The sequence below is a fragment of the Polyergus mexicanus genome, unplaced genomic scaffold, assembly GCF_030449975.1.
Source record: "Polyergus mexicanus isolate NDT 795.1 unplaced genomic scaffold, iyPolMexi1.0 SCAF_180, whole genome shotgun sequence".
Taxonomy (NCBI): Eukaryota; Metazoa; Arthropoda; class Insecta; order Hymenoptera; family Formicidae; genus Polyergus; species Polyergus mexicanus.
The window spans coordinates 1-25,387 of record NW_027223500.1 but is presented as its reverse complement, the minus strand read 5'-3'; the positions used below and the strand labels follow the sequence as shown (position 1 = coordinate 25,387).

Genomic DNA, 25,387 nt, shown 5'->3' with positions numbered 1-25,387 from the left:
AAGCAGTGGTATCAACGCAGAGTACTCTGACATATTTTTATATAAAAAATTGAATATCTATTTTAATCTGACATATTTTTATATAAAAAATTGAATATCTCGTAAAATATTTAGTTTTCGATAATCTTACCGTAATACTTCTATGTACAGAATAATGAGACAAATCAATTAGTATAAAAAAAAATTGTTTTTAAAAAAATTATTTACAATGTATTTTTTTAAACAATTATTTGTTTTTTTTGGCACTAATTAATTTGTCTCATTATTCTGTACATAAAAGTATTACGGTAAGATTATCGAAAACTGAATATTTTACGAAATATTTAATTTTTTATATCAAAAGATGTCAGATTAAAATATAAAATAACTCAAAAAGTACTGAATAAAAAAATAGTTCATTATAATGTTTTGGAAAGCTCTCGAGGCAAGCTACAAGAATACTAAATAAAAAATGGGGGTTTCTATTTAAGATTTTAAAGTTGACCTTCACATGACCTTCAAATGACTCTTCAAGGTCAAACCAATGGTACCATCTTATGGCCCCCTCGAAACCGAACAACTTTTTTCTGAAACATTTTTCTCTTCCGGGCTTGGTTTTTGAGATATTCGACTGGATGGATTAAAATGGGCCACCCAGTATATATATATATATATATATATATATATATATATATATATATATATATATATTCCTCTAAAAAAACTTTTTTTAGTTGTAACATATATTATATCAAATAATATTACACGTTTCTAGGATGTGTATTACAGTTGTCATCACGCTTGATCCCATGTGTTTCAGGCGTAATAGTGCTCACGGCGCTGGCGAACCAGTTCCGGCTGCACAAATTGGACAAAGTGGAGAAGTTTGTTATGTCCTATGGGGGTTTACGCGGCGCCGTGGCGTTCGCTTTAGTGCTTCTCATAGATCCCAAACACGTATCCCTGCAGCCCATGTTCGTCACTACCACTATAGCCGTCATCTACTTCACCGTGTTCATCCAGGTATGATTACGGTTGTATATAAAATTGCGTACCATATACGATCGCGAACGGCGTAGATCGATAGACAAGCAAAGTCGATGCAAACACGTTGCGCAACGACGCGCATGTCTCTCCATGAAGTGAAAGATATAGACCTTACTCGAGAGAATCGGACGGACCCAGTTAGCGATGTATCTTCCACGGAACAGATGATTCGTGCGTATTTTGAGACGCGACCAAAGGTAGCACGCGTGCATACCAAAAAGCATCTCTCTCTCTCTCTCTCTCTCTCTCTCTCTCTCTCTCTCTCCGACAGGTTATTTTATTTTCGGAACGGAGAACGCGAAGAGAAAAGAGAAGAGATCGTGAGATCCGCCGCTAAAACGATCGTCCGTTTAATCGACGATTAATGAGCGGCCAAAGAGTTCGATAAAGAGAAGCTGCAAAGAAGAAAACCAGGAAAAAAAAAATAAAACTCGGCATGTGTGTCTTTAATGGGCGATCGATCGGAAATCTAATATCTTACATGTCGCGCACACTTGAACATACACTTTTGTATCGAGTATGTCATCAGCCGCTTTTCTCGACTGACAATCCTGTTCGCGTCTCGCGCGATGAAATCCAGGCTTAACGTCCATGCTCTTATTTTTAGGGCATCACCATCAAACCCCTCGTCAGGATTCTCAATGTCAAGAGAGCCGAGAAGAGAAAGCCGACAATGAACGAGAGAATCCATGAGAGGGTATGTTTTACAATTTAAGCATCTTGTAGGCGTTCGCTATCGTTCGTAACTCGAGGTTATTGAGTTGATCTCGATTAAAATCTATATGAGAATGTAAAAGTTCGATAAGATTCTATATTATTTGAAAAATTGCTATCGCTCCGACGAGCCTGTGTTAGCCGTCAAATCCCGACGTATTTTTCTTCAACGAAAAGACAGAATCAGCCGTACAATCGATACGAAGAATAAGGTTGAATTATGAAATAGGATAACGTTTGTCATTGTCAAGCCGCATTATAGAATGTGTACATAGCGGCAATTTTCGCCAGGACTTTGATACAGCTTTCTGCTTACGTTTGCGTTTGCACGCGTAGCAAATCCTCGTATTTTAGATTCGTGACACCTCGTCGCATGTCTCGTTCGTCGCGCGAACAGAAAAATAAATAATCGTTTTTTTGTTTTCTTTTTTTTTTTAATTCTCAGATAATGGATCATACGATGGCAGGTATCGAGGATATTCTGGGAAAACACGGCAACTACCACGTGCGAGATAAGTAAGACGCTTAGCTATAACTTTATTTATTCAACTCACTAATATTTGAAATCAATCAAACAATGATCTGCTTAAAATTGTCGATAGCGTAAACAGAAGCAAGATAAAACTAACGTGAATCTATATCTTTTATACAAATGGAAGTAAAACTGTCGTAAATTTTTTTATTAAAATAAAAAATAATGAAGAATTGTATTTTTCAGAGTAAAAAAAAAAAAAAAAAAAAATTTGCATGCTTGTAAAAAAAAAGCTATTATAACAAAGTTGCAATTATTGCGATTATTGTTTACTAATTACTAATAACTAATCGTCAGACTTTTCTATATCCTTTCGATAAAAAACAGCACTTGATCTGGTTTGCCGTAGATTTAAACGATTCGATAATAGATTTATACGACCTTATCTCGTGAGAAATCACTGTGGCGCCGAGCCGAAAATTTTGGAAACCTACTCGAAGCTGGCGATGAAGGATGCATTGGATTATATAAGAAGAAATGCCTCCACTATCGGCAATATTAGCGGCACCGAAAGTATGTCGGCGATATTCCGTAATTATAGTAATACCGGACACTTTAACGGAAGGTACGGAATTCACGTGGTTTGCCTGCTGACAATTGTCGTATTAAATAAAAGAAGCTGTCTAATCACATTCTTTTTCTCTTTAGTCCCAGCTGCAGCCAACTCGAGGCCGGATGGAATATCGATCTTCAGGAACTCGAGTACAATCCTTCCAAAAAAGACCTAACAGACGCGAGAATTCACCATTTACTTGCCGAGGAGCTTTGTAAACCATACAAAAGGGTAAGTTTATGATCGAATTTAGATTCTTCTAAATTTTTCCTTAATATATCTATTGCATATAATATATTAAATATAAAATAGTAATTCTTTCATCTTATACTCTCCGATTTTTAACCATATTTCTTGATGAAATTTCAAGACAATTTAATTTTTCATCAAATATCTCGACACTTATCTTATTACTTAATTGTAACTTCAAAACTTATTTACTAGAACTTATATGTATATATACAAAAAATTAAAAAATAAATTTAAAAAATGGATAAATAGATAATAAAAGATAAAATTGATAATAAATTAAATAAATAAATAAAATTAATAAATTAATAAATATTATATCGTATCTAACAATAAAACATAAAAGAATTTTTATAATTGTTTAGCATCGGCGTTTAAGCTACAGTCGACACGCAGTAAACGATCGCGATTTGTCAACACAAGTCAATTATAAAATGCACATGAATATCCGACGAATGATGGGAGAACACAAGCATCGCCACAAGCGCAGCAAAAAGTTGCTCAAAGTAAGAATCGATTAGTATTCCAATCGTTTCCTATATTTTTAATATTTCGCCATTTTTCCTTTCTCACTGATTAATTTCGATTGTATAGGACGGCAAACAAAATCATGTTAGTTTCCCAGAATTTCAACAAAACGGCTCGACAAAGTTATTTACGCAAGGTACGTGCGAAATGTCGCGTGATAATTAATTTTTCTTCGAGATTTCGATAATTTTTTTCATGAATTCTCGATGCAATAGATTACATCAATGGCGTGCTGTACGAGTTAGAGAACGGAGAAACCTCGAAGCCATCCAGTAAAGAGGATTTGGATTCGGCGATCACATTCACTGCACGAACATCCGGTAAAGGAAACTTTTGTACGAATTATTGAATTAGTCGAGAAGTTAAATCAGAGAGTATATCGACGCGAATACAACGATAAACGATCGAGACATCAAGAATAAAGGATTTTTTTTTTTTTATAGCCAAAATTATATCTCTCGCGATACACATACACGCGTATATATATATATAATAATATGTGTGTACTTAATCGCTTAAAAAAAAAAAAAAAAAAAAAAAAAAAAAAAAAAAAAAAAAGCTGCATAACTAATAAATTTTAAAATCTCTAAACGGAAGATTCGCCCAATGTAAACGCAGACAATCAACACGCTACCACGGCTACTACGTCGATGGATACAATAAATATGGACGAAGGAGATTTGAAAATAGGACGCGACGGTACGTTCTCGCAAAGAGAAAGAAAAGAGGCCAAGCGTTGATTTTGTGTTGCTCGACGAATCGTTCTCTTTCTTTTTGCGTATATTTTTATATATTGACCATCATCAAACATTGACTTTGCATTGTCGCGAATTATTTTCCCCTTTTTTTTTTTTGCATATTTCTTACATCGCTGGCTATTATTTCTCGAATTGCCTGTTCGCCTTTTATTTAGAGAGATTGAAACCGGCATAATATTGATGGATTCGGATCTTTTTGCATCTACAGTAACGAAAAGATTGCATTCTTGCCGAAATCATCATGGTTTCAAACTCCGTTTCGGTACTCCTTTTGAAATTATCTGGCATCTGCGATATTTGATTTAGGCGCGGAAGGTTATAGGGTAACCACTCCCACGGCCACGGAAACCATGTTACCGTGGAAACGTGAGGACGATTATGAGTCAGGTCATCCGATCAAGCAGAACGAATTTCCAGCTTGGTGCTCCAATAAGGAATACCTCGCCTACAGCTCGCCTTCCGCCACTTTCTTAGGTAAAAAATGAGGACAGATCGATTAATTGCTAAATATTAATTTGCTATAACTTTTTATAAAAATTCAATGACTATTATAAAAATCCTCCCGATATTATGTCATAATTATGTCATATGTTTTCTTTCAACAACAACAACAAAAAAAGAGATTTCATGAAAAAAAAAAATTTTTTTTTCTAAAATAAAAAAAAAGAGGATTACTTAAAAAATGTTTGACACTTAAGAGAGCTTACTGTCATCTATTTATTACCGGCGATGTCGATTATGTCTTTCCGTTTTTTTAGGCGGCATCGAACAGCCGAAAGTCCAATCCGTGATTGGCCTATTTCGACGTGAGAGCGTGTGTACACCCGACAGTATCGATTGCCAGGAGACCGTCGACGAAGCTGACGAGACGGACGAGTACACTCCCGCGAAAATGGATTCCCCCGTTAAAACCAAGGGTACGTGACGCAAAGCGGAAGGAGGGTACGTGTGTTGTTGTTTTTTTCTTTTTTCTTTTTCATTTCCCTTTTTTTCTCACATGTATCTCGAGAGGAACGAATTAAGTACAATATATACTCTACCCTATATCCGTTCCAACCGCGTAGAAGAAGTTTTGTTGACCGAAATATACTGTCGGCGTATACGTCTTAATGTTCCAAGAATCGCATATTACAAGAATGATCATAAATTATTATAATCATAGTTTTACATAAGAAATAAATAAACTTGAGCGCCCGCGAAGGTATTCAAAGTAATGCGCGAAGGCGCAAAATCTTGTTGAGAACCTCTGGACTTATGCTATTTTTTAATGCGTTCTGACGGGCGTCACTCATATTGGCGTTGTATATATATGTACCGTATGTACATCCGGGGCTATTTTTACGAGCAATTGCAAAATGAGTATCGACATGAAAGCCGCCCACAACTTGATAACTGCTAACTATTTTACGACAGATTGCTTTTAAGATGTATTGCGTGCATAAATGTCTAACGATAAATTGAATTGTAGAAATCTGATCTCTACGTTGCAAATTTGATTGCGTGATAGATATTAATGTTGTTATGCAACGAAAGTATAGACAATGGTCTTCTTTACTTGTTTTTCTGTACGTGAACCGAATTTTTTAGACTTATACCCGTATTCATAGTCCTTCCTTATTTTAAGGACGGAGGAAGCCTCCATGAAGGATTCCTTGAATCTGCAAGGCCACCTTCTTTCATAGATGGACCTCGAGTCTCCCTTTCAGAAGGAAGGAATATTTTAGGGATTTTTAGTGACCGACTGGAGGCAGCACCGTTTTATGCTGCCTGCAACTAATTTCATATAATACATATGAAAACTTTTTCGTATCTTCAAAAAATTCCACGGGATTTCCCAATCGCGAATGTATCTTTTCGGAATCCGCCACAGAATCCGATTCGCTGGATTTTCGTCTTCAAATCCATCGTCAGAATCATTTAAAAATTCATTGTCCATTATCCCTTTTTCCTTTATACACTTTCAGTTTGAGAGCGCGACAACAAATAACCACAAAACCACAAATGTAACGAAACTAACTTTTGGAGATTATATTTGGTTATATTCTGCGTATCGTCTGCTAAAAAGGTCGCATCACTCCTCAAAGAAGCTCGTGACCTTCCTTGAGATAAGGGAGCCAGTAAGATTCCTTGTTCGGTCAAGGAAAGTTTATGAAACGTGAAACGAGGAACAAGGAATCCTTATTCCTCAAGGACGGACTATGAATACGGGTATTAGTTTCTTATAAGAATATTCGTGTCCGCTACGATATATTTACGATAGCCGTGGCAAGGACATGTTGGTATTTTCTAATGATTAAGTTTAGCATCTACTTATTATTAGTATTTAGCAGAGTTGGGAAGTAACGCGTTACTTGTAACGTCGTTACCGTTACAGTTACTTTTTTTCGGTAACGATCGTTACTTTTTTTCAATTTGTAACGGTAACGGTAACGTCGTTACATTTTTACAGTAACGGTAACAAATTAGCCGTTACTTTTATCGTTATTTTTTGCTTCTTTATTATCTTATATCTATTCTCAATGGATGTATTTTTTGAAAAATATTTTGTAGCCTTCTATCATAGATTGCATTCCGATAGTCACTGCCAGTACTGAAAATCTAGAGTAACGTAAATTATAGATTTTACAATACTGATAGTGAATATTGGAATACACTTTTAATAATATCAATATTTAAAAACAATGTTTGATAAAAATTTTCGATAAAATTAAAATTTGTAAATTACAATTTAAATTCCTATAAAGATAAGCGTATTAAAAAATAAACAATAAACGATAACGAATCGTTACTTTCCAAGTAATGGTAACGGTAACGCGTTACTTTTCTAGAGTAACGTTCCCAAACCTGGTATGTAGCCTGAGATATTCTCAGTCCCTATGACATATCTAATTTATTATCCCACTATTTTTTTTTAATTAATTATTTTTTTAATTAATTACAGAAACGAAACATTAGCCTACATTATGCTAATACTAAATATTTAAATTAAAGTTTGGCAACAATAAAAATGTTAATATTTTTATTGTTTCCAAATATAAAAATATCAACATCTTTATTTTAGAGCTATTATTTGTTAAAATCTCTTTAAAATATATTTCTCTTACGTCGCGACATATGAGCACTTGGCCAGAGTATCAAGACGCTACTCGTGAAAGCTGCGGCTTTTCTTGAACAAAAATTACTTGAAACTTACCAGCTTTTTTTTTCAGGCAACTCGAAAGTCCCCGCGAGACGGAGGGTGTCGATGATGGAGCTTGGCTTCACCGAACCGACGTACTCGCTGGACAAGACGGTAGCGGACGACGGTTCTCATTCCTTGCCAGACTGCTGGAGCGCTCAGAGGATGCGTCTTAATTCTTTCGCCTGCTCGTCCCAGATGCCAAGCTTGTCGACCGCCCTGATCACCTCCTCCACGTCGGAATCGTCGGAGGACGTGGACGACGAGGACGAAGAGGAGAAGGCTTGACCCTTGGGGGCCGTCGCCGAGGAGCGACTGTCCGTCTACGCGGACGTCGAACGTCGACGGCGTCGACCCTTCCGACGACCGCCGCGACATTCGTTGCTCACCGCGCTCCTGCGACGCCCAAGTGCCCCCGTTTGAGAGGACCTGCCCTTGACAAGCCGCCTTTTGCAGGAGGAAACTTATAGCGAACCGCGGCCCGAATCTCGTTGATGCGTTCTGCTCTTTTAATCGTGTAAAATCGCGAGAGGCGAGGAACAAATTTCAGAAAAGACGACGTGCAACGGGAGATGACGAAAAAATGCGTCGATATTTTCGATTTGGATTTTGTAACGAGAAATATATTTATAAGGAAACGCGAAAATTTTCGCGCTGATTAGAAAAAGTTTACGCGCGGTGAAAGAGAAAAGAGAAGAAAGATATTTTTCTAAAAGTTAAGTAATAAATTTCTCCGCTTTTATAACACAATAAATAATCTCATTAAAGCGGGATCCTTTGCTTGCGTTAGATATTCTGATCGTTACGCGAATTCGAAGGAAACAGAATGATAGATCTACGAAGATAGGAAAGTTTCAATCGCCGTTATTTTTCCTGCAAAAAAAAAATCATTCGCGAAAACGAAGGTGCTTGTCGAGAGCAAGGGCTTATTTCTAAATCCGTCTGTAAGGACTATCTTGGAATCGTGGCCTTAAGGACCTGTGCAAGTACTTGAACGCCGATGATCTGCACGCGCTATCGTCGTCGATGTAGTCATTGACGCGAAATTCTTTTGTCGGCGCTATCGGTAAATATCTTGTAGAGGAATCATTGCGCGACGCCAATGACTTGTCCCCAAGATTTACCACGAGTTCCTTCTCTCGGAGATTGATCTGATGATGAGCTCACACCGCGATCGCATTGTCCGATCATCGTGTGCTTCGCGACTTAAGCTATGGCCAGACTATCAACTTGATAGAGATTATATTCGTTAAAATCGAACGAAAATTCTACCTGTTGCAATTTATCATCTGATTAAATGAAGTTACGCATTCATTTCACTTGTGGACCAAGTTGCTAGTCTGATCGCAGCTTCTAGCATTAGATGTATTGCGTCGTTAGCAATCCCGTTATCACGGTTTTTGACGCATGTACGCACGCATGCATGACACGTCGCGGTATAGATGATTACCCATAGCGGCGCATCTCCAGTCGAATTTAGGAAATTTCTTTTTAAGCGAACAATTACGCGATATTCGGTCAACTACCATAGAACCAGCGCGAGTGAGATGCATAGCAGGTGTGCCGTTCTCCCTTCGAGTATGGCCTTAAAAAAAAAATATTCCTGTCAAAAATGGATACTCGTGTAATGCGGTGCATGTGGTACGTATAATATACTGTCACGACACATTATTAATATCGACACCACAGCACCACTTGGTCAATATTTAGCGAAAAAAAAAACAGCAGCATGTACATACAAATTTTCTTAGAAAAAGGTACGCTAGGAAAAATTGTCGGCATCCTCATCGTCATTTTCTCAACAACATCCTCATCCTTGCTATTTTTGTTAACGTCTAGTATTATTTCGTCGCTTCAAAAAGAGAAAGAAATAAAAAAGAGGCACAGAATGCGACCATTGGAGCATTCGGTATTCTAGTTATTATTGTTACACTTGTTACTCTATCTCGCTAGTGATGATACTAGTGCTACTAATAATCAATAATGCGATTATATAGCCATCGTTCGGCGCAGGCAGGAAGCGGAAACGCGTCGAGTTCTGCTACATTTAGAAAGTCGAGGGGAACATCGACAGTAATGTTTGATAACTGGAGATAATTGATTTTGATTATAAAAATATTGTCGAAAATATTACATAATGAAGTTATATTAAAAGAGATCATCTCGCGAGTGGTGGAACCTTGTCATCAGGCGTTCCGAAAAATTTTGCACGCAGAAAATGAAATCGCGATCTTTCTCAATTGTTTTCTCAATCATACTTATAACGATGAATGGCAATCTTATTAACGCCATAATTAGCATAGTCTTTTAATAAAACCGGATCCTCTTTAATCTTTGACTATTACTCCATGATCCTTGGAGACATTTTTATACGCTTATACTTTTTTCTAGACGATACTGCAGAGCATTTGATTGAGCATACATGATCTCTGATATTGAACCACTTTCGCACAAGGGTGACAGAGTAATATAAGTTTGCTTTAACAAAAAAAATAAATAAATAAATAAATAAATAGAAAGTCTTCTCCGACGATGATTTTGCACGGATATATTGGGAGTTCCCCTCGCATGGAATATTCCTCGCGGCCTTTAGTTACTTAGACCGAATAAAAAAACTTCAGGCTAGTTTTTAGACGCTAGTCTCAGCGCTGTTGATTTGTTAAAAAAAAAAGGAAAATAAATGTTTATTTCTTAAAAGACCGTTACATATGGAAATTTTTATTTTGCACATATCGCTTACCTGTATTATCTTCTTAAAGTAGACTGCCCTCTCTCTCTCTCTCTCTCTCTCTCTCTCTCTCGTCAACAATGACACTTGAGTGCTGGACAAACTTTTTTTTCTAAATCCTTATAAATTCCCTCTCCTTTTTTTCTTCTTTGCTGATATTCTCCTTCCTAAAATGAAATAAAAATTATGAAATATAAAAAGAATTGCAAATGCTTTTTTAATTAATAATTCTTCAAACATTTTTAAGCAAAAATATTTCTAATTGTAAATAAACCTTTCTCGAATGCAGTTCCACGACCATCTAAAGACAGCGTCGAAGCCGTCGTTAACTCACTTAACAATTACGAGCCAGGCAATAAAGTAATTATCGTTAGCTAATGAAATTGGTATCTTCGATCTTCTAAAGATCGTTCCAGATGAAACGAAATAGAAAAGCCTTGACGATCGTACGATATTGATCGCGTGAGTGATTTTTGCGCGATAAAGTTTCGTCAACTATACGGAACAAACATGCCCGGGGGTGTCGTATTTTTGGTCTGCATTCCCACCCTGAGCTACGAGCATGAGCTTGTGTTCGGTTTGCCGCTGAAACGTTCCAAGAAAATCGAAAAGAGCAAAAATAAAATCGCAGCATCGCCGAAGGTTGACCTGCGTCTGAAAGAAGTGAAAAGTATGCGCGCGCAATTGCTTTCAATCGACGACGATCACGTTAATGATGAGGACGACGACAACGATGACGAGGACGTCGGCATCGGTTCCAGAAAACGTATTCGTGGATACACCGCGCGATCGAAAACGCCAGTTTTCGTGTCGATGGAAACGGTAGAATATAAAAAAAACATCATTATCAATTATTAGAATTATACAAAAATTGTATCGTCATATTTTTCAATCACACGTATATATGTATAGGTATAAATTCCATATTTTTCTCTTCGACTTGAATTTCGATTATACACGAATTCATCTTTAAAAAATAAAAATCAGATATTGTTCTTAATTCGATCACATATTAATAATTGTAATTATCACGTTATTTGTTTCTCTATGTATTATATTCCATCGCAGGTGTTGGAAGAGCTCCTCAAAAAACTGAAAGTAGAACACGTTGTATGGTGCAAGGATAAAGAGGATATGTATTATGAGGTATAGAAAAATTTGCAAATATTACTTTTCATTTGGTCGTTTCTAAATGTTTGTGAATCCAAACGAAACTTTTCGGTGGAAGGTGATATTTCCGGTCCCCGCTGGCGAACCCTGCGAAAATTGCATACATTGCCTCACCGAAATGGGTATTGGCGTTAAAATGAACTCGATAGTAAGGTAATTTTATGCTGAGCTGAAGAAATCGCATATACGAATAATCAGGGTTGGGAACGTTACTCTATAAAAGTAACACGTTACCGTTACCGTTATTTTTTGTAAAAAGTAACTCGTTACCGTTACTCGTTACTGATTTTAAAAAGTAACGCGTTACCGTTACCGTTACTTAAAAAGTAACGATTCGTTACTTTTCCGTTATGTTTTTGTTTTTTGTAATGCTAAAATAAGCTATTAGATTATAAAATTATTTAGTAATCAATATTAAATGTAATAATCTATGTTACAATTAAAAACTCTAAATTAGTCACTATATAGCAAGCGCTTTTTATATTAAACTTATTTAATGATTCTAATTTTTTATATTAATATCTTTACTTTTTAATATACTTATCTTTATAGGAATTTAAATTGTAATTTACAAATTTCAATTTTGTTGAAAATTTTTATCGAACATTATTTTTAAATATTGATAAGAGAAATATTGATATTATTAAGAGTGTATCCCAATATTCATTGTCAGTATTGTAAAATCTATAATTTACGTTACTATAGATTTTCAGTACTGGCAGTGACTATCGGAATGCAGCCTATGATAGAAGGCTACAAAATATTTTTCAAAAAATACATCTATTGAATAGATATAAGATAATAAAAACCAAAAAATAACGATAAAAGTAACGGCTAATTCGTGACCGTTACTGTAAAAATGTAACGACGTTACCGTTATCGTTACAAACAGAAAAAAGTAACGATCGTTAACGAAAAAAAGTAACTGTAACGGTAACGACGTTACAAGTAACGCGTTACTTCCCAACCCTGCGAATAATGTTCAAATCATGACAATGTTGGTTGATATTTTTAGTGTGATACCGACGCAATGTACATATAGTGGTATGAGCGCTGCAGGATTGTCGGCTGTCAAGGACGACGTTGCTCGCAGGTTCCTCTAATTAACTCTGTTGAATGAAATTGACATGAAAGTAGAGTTACATTATTTGTAACATATTATTATCCGACATATATACGTATATATTTTATTTCGTTTACAGACGGAAGGAATCGGAAGATCGTAAGAATGCTTGGGACGCTTTCGTAGAGTCTATCAGATCAAAATTGACAGTGAAACAGGTGGTCGATGGTGTTCGCAGCGGTGGTGATCTTACCTTTGATTATGTGCTACTAGTATTAACCGCGGAGTAAGAAGATACAAAAAATATTATACTATCGATTTTTTTATATATTTATTTATTTCTAGATAAATAATTAATTAGAAATACGAGACAGTTTTCGATAAATTTATCCGCATCTAACATTATCGAAAATTTTATTATTACGTGTTGCTGTATATAATTATCAAATGATTATAAAGATATAAATTACCGTATTACTTCGATAAATAAATTCTGGGAATAATCGCGCGTAACTCTAACTCGTAGGAATTACAATCTTACAGCTGTCTCGCTGCACTCGGTCTTGTTGAGAATAACGCGCCTAATGTCGTTGCAGCCATGCTAGTTTCTCCTCTCATGGTATAAAATTCTTTAATATAATATTATTAATTATTTATATCGTTTTCACATTACTCTGACCATGTCGTCTCGTTGATCAAAGGGACCTGTAATGTCCCTGACTTTTGGGACTATCATAGCCGACAGAAATCTGCAGATGATCGGGCTGAAGAGCTTAATGCTCGGTATTTTTCTATCAATACTCTTCGGCTTCATATTCGGTCTTATCCTTGGTACAACCGAAATGCCTTGGGGCTATAATGATTGGCCAACCGAGGAGATGAAGGGTAGGTACGTATCGTTAAAAACGATCAGATACATTGTTGTCGATCATGCAATAACTTATAGCTACATAGATGCAGCTTTCAATTATAATCGGATCGTTATCATAAATCTTATCTAAATAATATTTCTTCCTATAGAGGCAATTATAGATCGCTGTGGATGGGTGTTCTTTGGGCTCTTCCATCTGGCACAGGCGTCGCAGTCGCCCTGCTGCAAGGTAGCAATGGACCATTAATTGGTGTCGCCATATCGGCTTCATTATTGCCACCAGTTGTTAACTGCGTAAGAGAACAACAGATCGCATATCGTAAAAAAAATTAAAGTCTATGATACAATGGGTCTGTTTTTTATAGCTGAACTGGCTGCACTAGTTCAGAGTTTATGTTTCTCCTTTCAATGTGGAAAGAGAACAATAAACTCTCAACTAGTTATCACTTCAGCTATAAAAAACAGATCCAATAATTCCAATTACAAAGTAATTACATTTATTGTCTTGCTTCTCTTCTTTTTTATTAGAATAGTTATTTTACTAGGATGATTTTTTAGTTTAGGATGATTATCAACGAGTAACAATCCATATTGATCGAAAAGACACATATTTATTTTTTGTAGGGTTTATTTTGGGCTCTAGGATGCATATGGCTCATATATCGGCCTATAAAAATGCCTCATATCAAAGGCGAATCTTATACGGATTTTAATAGTTCATACACGTACATCTACAGCGATTATTTGCCCGTAGAATTCTTTTGCAACGGCATTATCAGCGCGTGTCTGACATTTATCAATGTAATGTGCATCTTTATTACAGCGATAATAGTCTTGAAGGTAACTAAGTTAGCACGCGATATAATGACTGATAATAGTCGAGAACACAATCAGAAATTGCCGCTATAGTTTGCCTCGCTTTCGTTACGTCACCGCGATAAAATATATATATATTAATTATATACTGTATTAAATTTCATCGGCAAAATATGTATAAATTACATACTATATTGATACAGCGCGCGACAGTTTATCGATTTTTTTTTTTTTTTTTTTTGATACATTACGCGTACTTTATGCACTCTCTTATCATATACGTGCCAGTTATTTTTAACGCCATAATCATTCGTTCACAACCGCAGATTAAAGAAGTGGCCGCACCATACACATCTACACCGGAATTGCGTCGGTTTTGGGAGCGCGATATCCGTTTGGTTCGCGATAAGAATATCTCGAGAGATAACAGTTCCCTAGACTCAAGGTAAAAAAGATAATTTCCGAATGTAAATATCGAAGTTATGACATTATACATTTCACACTTTGAATTAGTTTCTACGATGGATTGAGCAAAACCAAGCAACAAGCGTTAGAACGCACGTTGAACGAAGCGGTCAGAGAAGCGATGAACGATGAAACTTTCCGAAAGGTGCAAAGGCTCAGCTACGGACAACACGGACCGGAAGAGGTACTGCAATATTCTTAATTCATTCATTAGGATTTTTAAATAATGCAAACTTATCTTTTAATGTTTAAATTATTATCAAAAATATATAATCTTTCATGATTAAAAAAATATTGCAGATTAGATCACGATTTGGTCTCAGTCGTGGAACCGCAAATAGAGGCAACGTAAAGAAAAGCAGTAGTGTCGAGGAGATAGTAGACAGAGATTTGTACTCGCGCAAAGTTTTAACGAATTCAGACAATACGAGTGAAGACTTGGCCGCATTGGACCGTTTGATAACATATCTTCTGAGCCCAAATACTCCAGCTAATAGCAATTTAGATTCGTGGAGACGTTCTCATCGAGCTAGTTCACGAGGATATAGACAATTACGTGGCACTGTCGCCGATATCGAAACTGGTGGTATTGGTACAACACCTCTTTGAATATAAGTAGATATCTAAACAAAAATCTGGAAGTAATATATGCTAAAATAAAACCTGCGACAAAGATGGAATACATATAAATGTTTATGTAACGCACTTTTTATTAAAGATATAATGGATTATTTTGATATTCGTATCACAATTTACACAACATAATGAATATATGTAAGTACTTTAAATAGAGATCTATAAGCTGCCTTAATCATCAGATGGTTCGGTGCCAAAGTATCTATCGCCAAAATTTCCAATGCCAGGCAATACATAGAACTTTTCGTTTATCTCGGGATCCAACGCGGAAGTAACGATCTTTACTCGCGGAAAGGCGTACGCGATAGAATGCACACCAGATTCCGCCATCAGCAAAGATGCCAATAACACGTTTTCCTCGGCAACATCATGATCTAATAGCACTCTAATCGCCATGATAGCGGCAGCACCAGTTGCAACAGTAGCATCCATCAATATTACTCTATAATCTTTGATATCCTTTGGTAATCGAAGATAATACAACTATGCGCAAGAGATTAAATAAATTAAGTTTTTGTAATTAATTATGTAAAAAAAAAGTTTATACAAGTACTTACTTCGGGCTCTCCAGTCTGTTGATTAGTTTGAATAAGAATCTTTCCTATGCGTATGTCCTTGCATACATCTCGAACAGCCTGTTCCATGGTTTCCCCAGCACGCAATATCGACACGCCACATATCTTGTCTGTTGCACTCCGCTTACCACCGTACAATACTCCTTGTGGCGTCTCGACGGTTACGTCCTTCACATAAAAACGATACACTGTGAGATGTCCAACTTCTCTTTAAGTCACATAGATAGATAGAAATTTGAACAGCAAATTGAACATTTATTGTGGCAATATGAAGGCATATTAATCAAACTTATCAAAGCTTATTTAGGCAACAAGTAAAATAATAAAATCACGCGTACATATTCACCTCAAAAGGCAACAGGGACAATGCATATTCTATGACCAGACGAATCAATCGCTTGGAATAAAAAATAAATTCATCTCTATATGTCTCCTTGTTGCGTATAAATGTATGAAGTCCCTTTATCTGCGGTGTATCCGGAAGTAAATACAATGATGAAGGCAACGGTTGACCAATGTACGAGTGCGCTAGTTTCTCCCTCAATTTGAAACCTCTCTAAAAGTGATACAAACAAATCGATAGCATAGATAACAATCCTATAAACAATATTCTTTATAAAACAAAGTTAAATGAAAGCTGGCGTTTTACCAATTGAAGTTGAGTGTGAACATGTTGCACAATAAGTTCTATCGCCACTTCATTATCTCCACCACGTGGAACAATGATATCCGCATGAACCATAAGAGGCGCTATATAATAATAAAAAGCCGGCTGCACATGTTTACTATACTGTTTCAATACACCCTCCAGATCTCTTCCTCTTTGCGAAATATCTCTCCGTAAACGTCTGGCCAGTCTGACGTCCGCATCGGTATCGACAAAAACTTTCATGTCGCACATCTTATAAAACATTTATTTTATTATTTTTTATCTTTTGCGTTATGCACTCTTTAAATTATCTTTTTATTAGCTTACTTTTAATACGTCGACATTGTAGAAAGTGAGTATTCCTTCGAAGATAATGACATTAGCCCCATACATGGTTTTCTATCAGAGAAAAATAAGAAAACAACTGTACAAATTGTGTTGATTGTGTGCACACAGAATAAAAAAAAATACCAAGTATGTCAACTTACCGTTCTACTTTCCCTACGATGTGTTACAAAATTATAAATAGGAACTTCTATCATGCGTCCTTCCTTCAATCGCTGCAACGTGGTCTTGAGAAGCTCGAAATCGAATGCATCAGGATGATCAAAATTGTACTCATTGTGCGCGGCCATCTCGTGCTGCTTCTCGTTTAATACCTGTATTCGATAATGTCTATAGCATTATCGAATTATTTCCATCATACTAACGATAAACATGCTAAATTGTGTGTGCAAAAAGATATTTTTACTAAAATTTATTGATAAAAATGTTTAACGCACTTTATAAAAGGAGTCCATACTAAGGAGAGTCACCCATGGCACGTCTAGAGATTCTATAATTTTAGTTGCAACTGTTGTTTTCCCAGAAGCACTGCCTCCACAAATACCTATCACACAGAAATATTTTTTAATATTACAAAGATTTATTTTTATTTTACATAAAATAATAAATAATTAATATACATCACACATTCAGAGACAATTAGAAATTAATAATTTTAAATAAATTAACAATAAATATGACTAACCAATTACAAAAGGTTCTACTTGTTGACCGGCTGAATTGTACCAAGGAGGTCTACCAGCTGTATAAATGGTTCGTGTTTTACTCCTGAGGATGGATTCTGCAGATGTCTTCTTACTTGATTGCGACATGCTGGTAGTGCGTTGTCTACGTGATCGTGGAGATTTTTGTGAACCTATTACAATTATATAATAATTTGTTCTTGCCCTTTGCATTATATATATATATATATATATATATATATATATTATTTTTATTTTATATGAAATATATTAAAATATATATAATGTATTAAAAAGATTTAATAATTGGAAAGACTAGGATTAAAAAGAGGGAAGGATATTTTCATTATTTTTACTTTTTTTAGTCTTCATTATGAATTCATTAAAGGATTTATGGCATTGGATTGTTTGCTCTTCTTACAAGTGCAATTTTACAGGATCACCGAGTTTGTAACCAAAGTATCTGTATGGGGCTTAAAAAATATTACACGTATTAATTACACAATACACTAAAATCTCATATTATTTTATTAAAATAAATTTTATGAAAATCATTTCATTTACTGATAAGATTGATCCCTAATGCAATATCAATTCCTTTAGTGTTAACGAATTATGATTAATTTTTGCAGATATCATTCTTTTATCAACATCACATCTAAATAAATCTCATTAATTGGCATACACACACACACACACACACACAAAGAATGTCTATAAAAAAGCATTCATTAACATAATCTTATCTTACAAGTTTACTAACAAGTAAAATAAAAACCGCCGATATACATATTAAAATCACATTGATTGAATTCACTTGGCACGTAGTCACTTTTTCAAGAAGGCAAGATCAGACCTGAAGCCATATACGAGAAAGCTAAAAACTAAATAAATTTACCTGTGGACGGCGGTCGCGGGGACTGCGGCGTCGGCGTGCCGACGTCGGAGCGCCTGTAGTGTTCGGCATCTTCGCACAGCTCGTCGACGAGAAAGATCTCGCGATCGTCCAGGCAAACGTCGCCGTCGTCGCTATAGACCCATCAGAAAATTTTCACGATAAAACAATTTCTCTCTTCTTTTTGAAGAATCGAGAGCAACGATCCTCTCGCAATTTACCTTTCAGAGCTCGCCGAACTGGGTGGCTCGAATGGATGCTGCACTTTAGCTGCCATATTCCCTGGATTTCGTTGGCTCGAGAGCTCGTCACCTTCCGCCGACAACGTCGTCAACGTCGCGTACGATCGCTCGCATCCACTACGTACTACGTCGTTTATTAATAAGCACGCGTCAAACGTACGTACAAACACGCAGCGATGTATATATGTACAGTGATGCCAGAAACGGGTCCCGCGGCTCACGGGTCAGCAATGGAAGGGATAACGCACACAAGCGCGAACCGCGTACATGTGCGTTCTGCGCAGCGCAGAGCCATTTCCTAGATCGTGGGAAAAATCCCCGCCATTCGATCACCTCGTTTAGTTTCGGTGTGTTCGAGAAGCACGCTTTTAGCGCTATGAGCGTGCTCCGTCCTCGTTCAACTTTTTCAGTAAATAACAAAGATAGAACGACACTTTTAACGCGTAAGCGTGTTTCCCGAACACAACCTTTGTACATACGCGTGCTTGAAATGCCTTCGGGAATTCTATCTGTGTGGGGTAGAATTTAATTGATCAATAAAGATTAAAAGATTTTCAATTAGAGGCGTAGAACACCCTCCAAAAAAAAAAAAAAACCGCGATCTTGTTCCTATTTCCTGATTGGTCGATTAGTTACAGCCGCCATATCAGACTCGCTCCCACGTTGTAGAGTTGTTAGGTCTGTTCTAGTTCAGAGCCCATCCTTCTTCTTCTAATGGGGAGAAAAAAAGATAAACTCTGAATCAGTGCAGCCAGTTTAGCTGCAAAGAACAGAGGAGTTATCGAATGTGGTTATGTTGATGTAAAGTCTAAATAAATACATATTATTTCTTGCGATCGCAGTAATTAGAAATATTTTTTTCTGTATCGTTAAATTGACTGCAAGGGACTTCACTGACATTGTGAGATTCTTATTTGTGCCCAACAGCACACATATATAATATGCAGTCTAAACTTTTCATCCGTGTATCGGATTCGCATCACAATTCATCTTTCGGTTCTATTTTAGATGGTGAGACACTGTGCAGTTATCGGCTGTAATGTGAAAGAAAAGCAAGGCCTTATGATGTTCCGATTTCCGAAAGAAGCAGAAAGGCGTGCGAAATGGGTTTCATTAGTAAACCGATCGAATTGGCAACCTCATGCAAATAGCACACTTTGCGAAGTATGTACCAATCTGTGTATTTCTACTGCTTGTCAATAAATTTGTACTGATCGTACTCATTTCTTTTTTCAAATGTTCAGATTCATTTTGGCAAAGACCAGTGGGAGCAGAGGAGAATCGATGGTTTAAGAAAGTTACAATGCTCGGCTATTCCATCGTTACTATCTTCAAGAGAAAATAGTTCGTCTGCCTCTTACATTTCTTCTCTCGATGAACATAACTACTGTCGTCTATCCAGTGCTCCAGCAGCCATCTCTCATCCTCCGATATTTCTCCTCCGATCACGAAGACTCTTGAAGGATGTTTCTAACATAAATTTGAATAACACTCCTATCCATCCAGCAACTTTTGTCACCTCTGTTAATTTACCCAAGAAAATATCTGCATCGGAAACACAGTCGTCGGCATCCTCACCAGTTACAGATACCACGGAAGAAGAATCTGTGGAAGATTTGAAGCGACGATTAGAGTTAAAAGAAAAAGAAATAGCCGCACTCCAGACAAAGTATGTTTCCATGCAGAAGAAGGCAGGTAAAATTTTTACCAGTTATTGCAATATGAAGAGGCAACGCGAAAGAATAAAAACAGAGTTTAAAAGACTTCAAGATTTCCATCATCACAGCCATGGATTATTGGCCGTCAGGTTGCGTCAAGACCAATTGAAGGCTCTATGTTCAAAGACCACAAGAGGAAGAAAATGGAGCATTCCAACCATTACTGACGCGCTAGTTTACAAGATGAAATTGGGAACGCAAGGCTATTCGGACTTTGTTAGGAAGTTTCCAATTTTCCCTTCAATTAGGACACTTCAAAAAGCAGTTGAACATTTATAGTAGTTGTCAGAAACATAAACTTTTTATTTAATTATATAATGTACGTGACATAAACTATAATTTTGGGTGCCCATCCAGTCCATGGTGTAGGAAAATAATAATATAATGGCATTACTAATGTACGGGCTTAAGATGGCAAGGTAGAGTTCGCGTTTCTGTATATTCTACGTCTCTACTTTCGACGTAACGTATCGTGTTTAGGAGTCGTCATATAAATAAATCTTATATTTATCGTTATATCTAATGCCAAAGATTTGAGAAAACAGATAAATGCTTGCATATATTAAAATTATAAACAAAATATTTTATTAATAAAATTTGTGTTGCATCATCATATCTTTCATTATTTCGTTACGTCATATCATAGATATTGTTCGGGCAACACATCTAAAATCTAGGAAACTTCCTCTCTTATGCGATATCCGGAGTGAAACCTGAAATAAATGCGTAGAAAATTTAGAACCTGCAATAAAAAAAGCTATAAAAAAAAACCAAGCATGTTTTAAATGGAAAATTTTTAAGAAAATGTGCAATGTATAATAAATATATATGATAATTCTACATTTTACATTACGAGACGCCAAATACAGCTAAAAAAAAAGAACAGAACTTTTTCCGCAGAAATTGCAGAACGAAAATAATCTTTATCAGTGACACACGATCGAAGCAATCTTTGGAGATAAGTGACCTCTCGCGATAACAAGCAGGATCCTCTCACGGAGGATATCTATTTTGCTGTATGCAGTTTCAGATTCAGACGGCAGTCGCGCGAATTACTGCTGTCATCGCGAAAAATCGTGTATTCGTTCAGCCGGTAACAATGGACCATCGCTCGATCTCGTTGTTGGCCGGCCGAGCGCGAAGTGTAGCATATAACGCACGTCATGTCCAATACATACATACATACATAAAGTGAGCGAGAAAGAGAAAGAGAGAACGAAAAATTACCCCGAGTTTACCCCCGATGGCTTCTGCGTCGTGTTGACTCCGTCGCGTCGCGTGACGTCGCGCCGTCTTTTAATAGAGTACCTCCTCGCCTCCTCACAACCGGTTCACCCGTGTACGATAGGATACGTGCATACCCAAGCTCTCGTCGGGAGACGCGCCCTCGTTCGACCTTGAGCGACTATAACCGGTGCGTAACGTTCGATGTACGGAGCATCGGTGGCATCGGCACGTCGCGGAGGAATCATCGCTGCTGATCGCAACAAGCCGACCACCACCGCCGCGAGTCGGCCCGCGCTCTCCTCGCTTCTCTGTTTACTTCCTCCACGGCGGCGGCGCTTACTCCTCGACGCGTAATAACCTCGGCGGCGAAATGGCGAAGAAGACGTACGATCTACTGTTCAAGCTACTGCTCATCGGCGACTCCGGTGTCGGCAAGACGTGCATACTGTTCCGCTTCTCGGACGATGCCTTCTCCACCACGTTTATTTCCACCATAGGTGAGAAACAAATAAAAGGAGACAAAGATATATATGCACACACACACACACACACACATTATATATATATATATATGGATGGAAAGACCAGGAATCATTCCTTCGTTGACACAACGCTTTCGTCTGAAAAAAAGAAAAAGAAAAAAAAACAGCTGTCGCGTCTCGTTCTGTAAAATCAAACGCAATGGAGCTGATCGCCGTTTCGTTTGTCCGTGTGCGGAATTCACGGGCACGCGCGCTATATGCACACACGCACACTTAAAGAACGACCAGGATACATGCAATTACGAGCGTGTTTCTCGCCAAAAAAATGATCATTGTACTTTTTTTTTTTTTTGCTGATCGTGCAAACATCAATTTAACGATAACAAGCACATATTACATATGTTGCAGAAGAGATCTTTATCGTACAAACAATTTTTGACTTTATATAAATATATATTTTATATATTCCTAATGCATGTAAATAAAAAATGACTGGATGTACATATATAATTTCTTGAAATTCTATAGAAAAATGTCTTATTATTCTTTTTTTTTTTTTTTAATATATGAAATATAAAAGTGCTTCTTCTCTCTCATAGGTATTGATTTTAAAATCAAGACAGTGGAATTAAGAGGAAAGAAAATCAAATTACAGATATGGTGAGTTATCACATAGGTATATAATTAAAAAAATCTATTTATTTATGTTTATATATTTGCAGGGACACAGCTGGACAAGAAAGATTCCACACTATTACAACGTCATATTACAGAGGGGCTATGGGAATTATGCTTGTTTATGATATTACTAATGAAAAAACATTTGAAAATATTGTGAAGTGGTTGAGAAATATCGATGAAGTAAGTATATAACTTATTATCTATATTCACAAATATTAATTATGTTTAAAGCAAACAATAATTTTGACTAAAAATATTTCCTATAGCATGCAAACGAAGATGTGGAAAAAATGATATTGGGGAATAAGAGTGATATGGAAGAAAAACGTGTTGTCAGCACCGAGAAAGGAGAAGCGGTAAGTATTTGATTATTATACACACATTTCTTGATATATTACGATAAAACAATATAGTGTTTGCTAATTGTTTGTCAAAGATACAATATATAATTTCAATAAACAAAATTTTCTCATTTATAGATAGCGAGAGAACATGGCATTAGATTTATGGAGACATCTGCAAAAGCAAATATTAATATCGATCGAGCATTTAGTGAGCTAGCGGAAGCAATATTGGACAAAACACACGGCAAGGAACCTCAAGATGCGCCCGACAGAGTGACGGTTGATCGAAGAGTAGAAAAAAATTCGAATCGGTGCTGCTAATTTTATATATTATTTATTTTAACGGTACATGATGAACTATATATCAGCTCGTGCCACACTTGGGATAGAGTTCTCGATAGACTTAGAGCATAATTTAAAGCATAATAACATATTTAAACATTTCACGACACTGCCTGATCAGATGTAATCTAATCTCGCTTCTGCTCTGGTAAAAACATTTTCTTATGCTGCAATCAAAACAAATATTGCTAAAAAAGGAAAAAAAGATTACTCATCCAACCCAGTATATTTGAAAGTTATATTTCGTAATTACATGTACATAAGCAATAAGTTTCAAAAAAACACGATTTCACACATATATTATAGAATTATATCTATAATATATAAACAAATTTGAAATTTCATTAGTTTATATAAATGATAAAAAAAGTTTGTATAAACACGCAAGTTTTAGTAATGGATCTTCATGTTTCATGTGAAATGCTATTGCATTGTTGCACAGACAAAGAATTAGAACATATTGTTTGTTATGAGGCTGCAATTTGTTACCATGTTGAGTGATGTGAGTATGAGTGTCAGCTTTGATCTTGATAAATCTTTTTGGACATTAAAAGCTTTCCTCTGTGGATAATTGCACCAAACACGTGCTTATTTGTATATTAAGTTAAGGTGAGAAAGTTTAAAACCAAAAGCTTTTACCATTTTGTGTACGGCCAATTTATTATAAATATAAATATCCACAATTTCGAAATCATCCTGTTGTTATTTCTTAAAAACATGTATACATATATGAAATTTTTTAGATTTGGAAACATACATATATGTATATATCTTGCATGAAATCTTTTTAGATGATGAAAATTACTTTGATAAATAAATGTTGCTATATGTAAACACTTTGTATCAAAAACATAAAAAATATTATGACACACGCAATTTAAATTATAGAATTTTTTATATTTTTTTTTATATGCATTATTGGTAAAAATTAATCAGCAACAACCATCATCTAATTATTTTTTCTGCATCGTATCGGATGATATTGTAAACAGGATTATCATGCATTATATAACATTACATGAAACCTGAAATTTTGTGCATGCATCATGCACAGGAATATTAACATATCTATTGGAAACGAATGTAATATTAATACGAATTATGTGAAATTGAAAATGAGATCACAAATATTGGAGGATAATTACACGTTTTATTATTTAAATATGAACAAAGAATAAACACAATCACAATTTTCTAAATATATATATATATATGTATATGGGCAACCACAGGTACAAGCATCTTTCAGGGTTACCTCTGGAGTTACAGTCCAGGTCAAGATAACACAATACTACAACTAATGCTGGGTGTTTTTATATCACATAATATCATTTTATATCATAATATATATATATATATATATATATATATATATATATATATATATATATATATAATATATTTATTATAATTATATTATCATTATAATAAATTTTTAATTAGATGTATACATTTATTGATCGCAGTAAAGAATTTGTAAGAAAGTTTTAAAAAACAGAAGATATAAATTTCATAGTCGCCTTTATAATAAATGATTTTGATGACAATTACATATACTAAGCAAAATAATACAGCAGAGAAATAACACTGATACTTTTTTATGATAATAATAATAATAATAATAATGTATACTATCCTAGTAAAGCAATTATAAGAATTTATATTTGATTTCATATTAAAGAAAAGATAGGAAACACTGTTGTATTATGCTTTATGAATGTAAATAAGAGGCTTTGAAATCCAAGCGTGCTGTTTATACACATTAATCTTCAAAAATTTGAAAAAACTGTTTATAGAAATTAAAATTTTACCAATATTATACTTCTTTACACTTCATTATTTGCTCGCCTACAGTGTACTCTCAGGACGATAACTGCACAGGATGGCGATAAGTACTCTGCGTTGATACCACTGCTT

At 35.7% G+C, this 25,387-nt stretch overlaps 5 protein-coding genes across 7 annotated transcripts; 4 read left to right on the top strand and 1 right to left on the bottom strand.

Moving 5' to 3' along the window:
* Positions 1-754: 754 nt before the first annotated feature.
* On the top strand, positions 755-10,250 carry LOC138944384 (sodium/hydrogen exchanger 5-like; the record flags this gene model as incomplete). Its single annotated transcript, XM_070315285.1, has 12 exons — positions 755-1,002; positions 1,634-1,723; positions 2,186-2,256; positions 2,622-2,837; positions 2,921-3,056; positions 3,440-3,580; positions 3,669-3,738; positions 3,818-3,922; positions 4,200-4,301; positions 4,667-4,834; positions 5,119-5,277; positions 7,570-10,250. Coding segments are annotated over 12 exons (1,763 nt in total), but the record flags the coding sequence as incomplete, so codon positions are not given.
* Positions 10,251-10,696: 446 nt separating this feature from the next.
* On the top strand, positions 10,697-16,032 carry LOC138944380 (uncharacterized). The gene is made up of 12 exons (XM_070315278.1): positions 10,697-11,088; positions 11,335-11,412; positions 11,495-11,589; positions 12,452-12,529; positions 12,639-12,785; positions 13,043-13,118; positions 13,201-13,388; positions 13,520-13,664; positions 13,995-14,210; positions 14,513-14,631; positions 14,700-14,835; positions 14,952-16,032. Exons 1-12 carry the CDS (start codon positions 10,777-10,779, stop codon positions 15,258-15,260), a joined length of 1,899 nt encoding a protein of 632 aa, XP_070171379.1. The 5' UTR covers positions 10,697-10,776; the 3' UTR covers positions 15,261-16,032.
* Positions 15,344-18,880, bottom strand: LOC138944381 (uridine-cytidine kinase-like 1). Of its 2 annotated transcripts, none has more exons than XM_070315279.1 (10): positions 18,656-18,880; positions 18,438-18,568; positions 17,542-17,712; positions 17,294-17,400; positions 17,000-17,170; positions 16,839-16,910; positions 16,512-16,763; positions 16,209-16,418; positions 15,845-16,030; positions 15,344-15,770 (listed from the first exon to the last, which is right to left on the bottom strand). In XM_070315279.1, the coding sequence occupies exons 1-10, from the start codon at positions 18,709-18,711 to the stop codon at positions 15,459-15,461; spliced, it is 1,668 nt and encodes a 555-aa protein (XP_070171380.1). In that variant the 5' UTR covers positions 18,712-18,880; the 3' UTR covers positions 15,344-15,458. The 2 variants fall into 2 exon arrangements, with proteins under 2 accessions (XP_070171380.1, XP_070171381.1); XM_070315280.1 differs by having other exon boundaries at positions 15,845-16,070; positions 16,201-16,418; positions 18,656-18,871.
* A 491-nt stretch (positions 18,881-19,371) lies between these two features.
* On the top strand, positions 19,372-21,048 carry LOC138944382 (THAP domain-containing protein 2-like). Of its 2 annotated transcripts, none has more exons than XM_070315282.1 (3): positions 19,372-19,477; positions 19,685-19,840; positions 19,921-21,048. In XM_070315282.1, the coding sequence occupies exons 2-3, from the start codon at positions 19,685-19,687 to the stop codon at positions 20,671-20,673; spliced, it is 909 nt and encodes a 302-aa protein (XP_070171383.1). In that variant the 5' UTR covers positions 19,372-19,477; the 3' UTR covers positions 20,674-21,048. The 2 variants fall into 2 exon arrangements, with proteins under 2 accessions (XP_070171383.1, XP_070171382.1); XM_070315281.1 differs by having other exon boundaries at positions 19,374-19,577.
* A 458-nt stretch (positions 21,049-21,506) lies between these two features.
* Rab10 (RAS oncogene family member Rab10) lies at positions 21,507-24,164 on the top strand. Its single transcript, XM_070315284.1, has 5 exons — positions 21,507-22,118; positions 22,703-22,763; positions 22,826-22,964; positions 23,051-23,140; positions 23,264-24,164. The coding sequence occupies exons 1-5, from the start codon at positions 21,992-21,994 to the stop codon at positions 23,447-23,449; spliced, it is 603 nt and encodes a 200-aa protein (XP_070171385.1). The 5' UTR covers positions 21,507-21,991; the 3' UTR covers positions 23,450-24,164.
* The last annotated feature ends 1,223 nt before the right edge of the window (positions 24,165-25,387 follow it).

Bases quoted from the DNA above. Each gene is read 5' to 3' on its own strand.
- LOC138944380 (XM_070315278.1), top strand. From the start codon at position 10,777: ATGCCCGGGGGTGTCGTATTTTTGGTCTGCATTCCCACCCTGAGCTAC. The intron at 11,089-11,334 runs GTAGAATATAAA...ATTCCATCGCAG, and splicing joins TTTTCGTGTCGATGGAAACG to GTGTTGGAAGAGCTCCTCAA. The intron at 14,211-14,512 runs GTAACTAAGTTA...TCACAACCGCAG, and splicing joins CAGCGATAATAGTCTTGAAG to ATTAAAGAAGTGGCCGCACC.
- LOC138944381 (XM_070315280.1), bottom strand. From the start codon at position 18,711: ATGGCAGCTAAAGTGCAGCATCCATTCGAGCCACCCAGTTCGGCGAGC. The intron at 17,401-17,541 runs GTTAGTCATATT...TCTGTGTGATAG, and splicing joins AGTAGAACCTTTTGTAATTG to GTATTTGTGGAGGCAGTGCT. The intron at 15,771-15,844 runs GTAAGTACTTGT...TCTTGCGCATAG, and splicing joins AACAGACTGGAGAGCCCGAA to TTGTATTATCTTCGATTACC.
- LOC138944382 (XM_070315282.1), top strand. From the start codon at position 19,685: ATGGTGAGACACTGTGCAGTTATCGGCTGTAATGTGAAAGAAAAGCAA. The intron at 19,841-19,920 runs GTATGTACCAAT...TCAAATGTTCAG, and splicing joins CAAATAGCACACTTTGCGAA to ATTCATTTTGGCAAAGACCA.
- Rab10 (XM_070315284.1), top strand. From the start codon at position 21,992: ATGGCGAAGAAGACGTACGATCTACTGTTCAAGCTACTGCTCATCGGC. The intron at 22,764-22,825 runs GTGAGTTATCAC...ATATATTTGCAG, and splicing joins AAAATCAAATTACAGATATG to GGACACAGCTGGACAAGAAA. The intron at 22,965-23,050 runs GTAAGTATATAA...TATTTCCTATAG, and splicing joins GGTTGAGAAATATCGATGAA to CATGCAAACGAAGATGTGGA.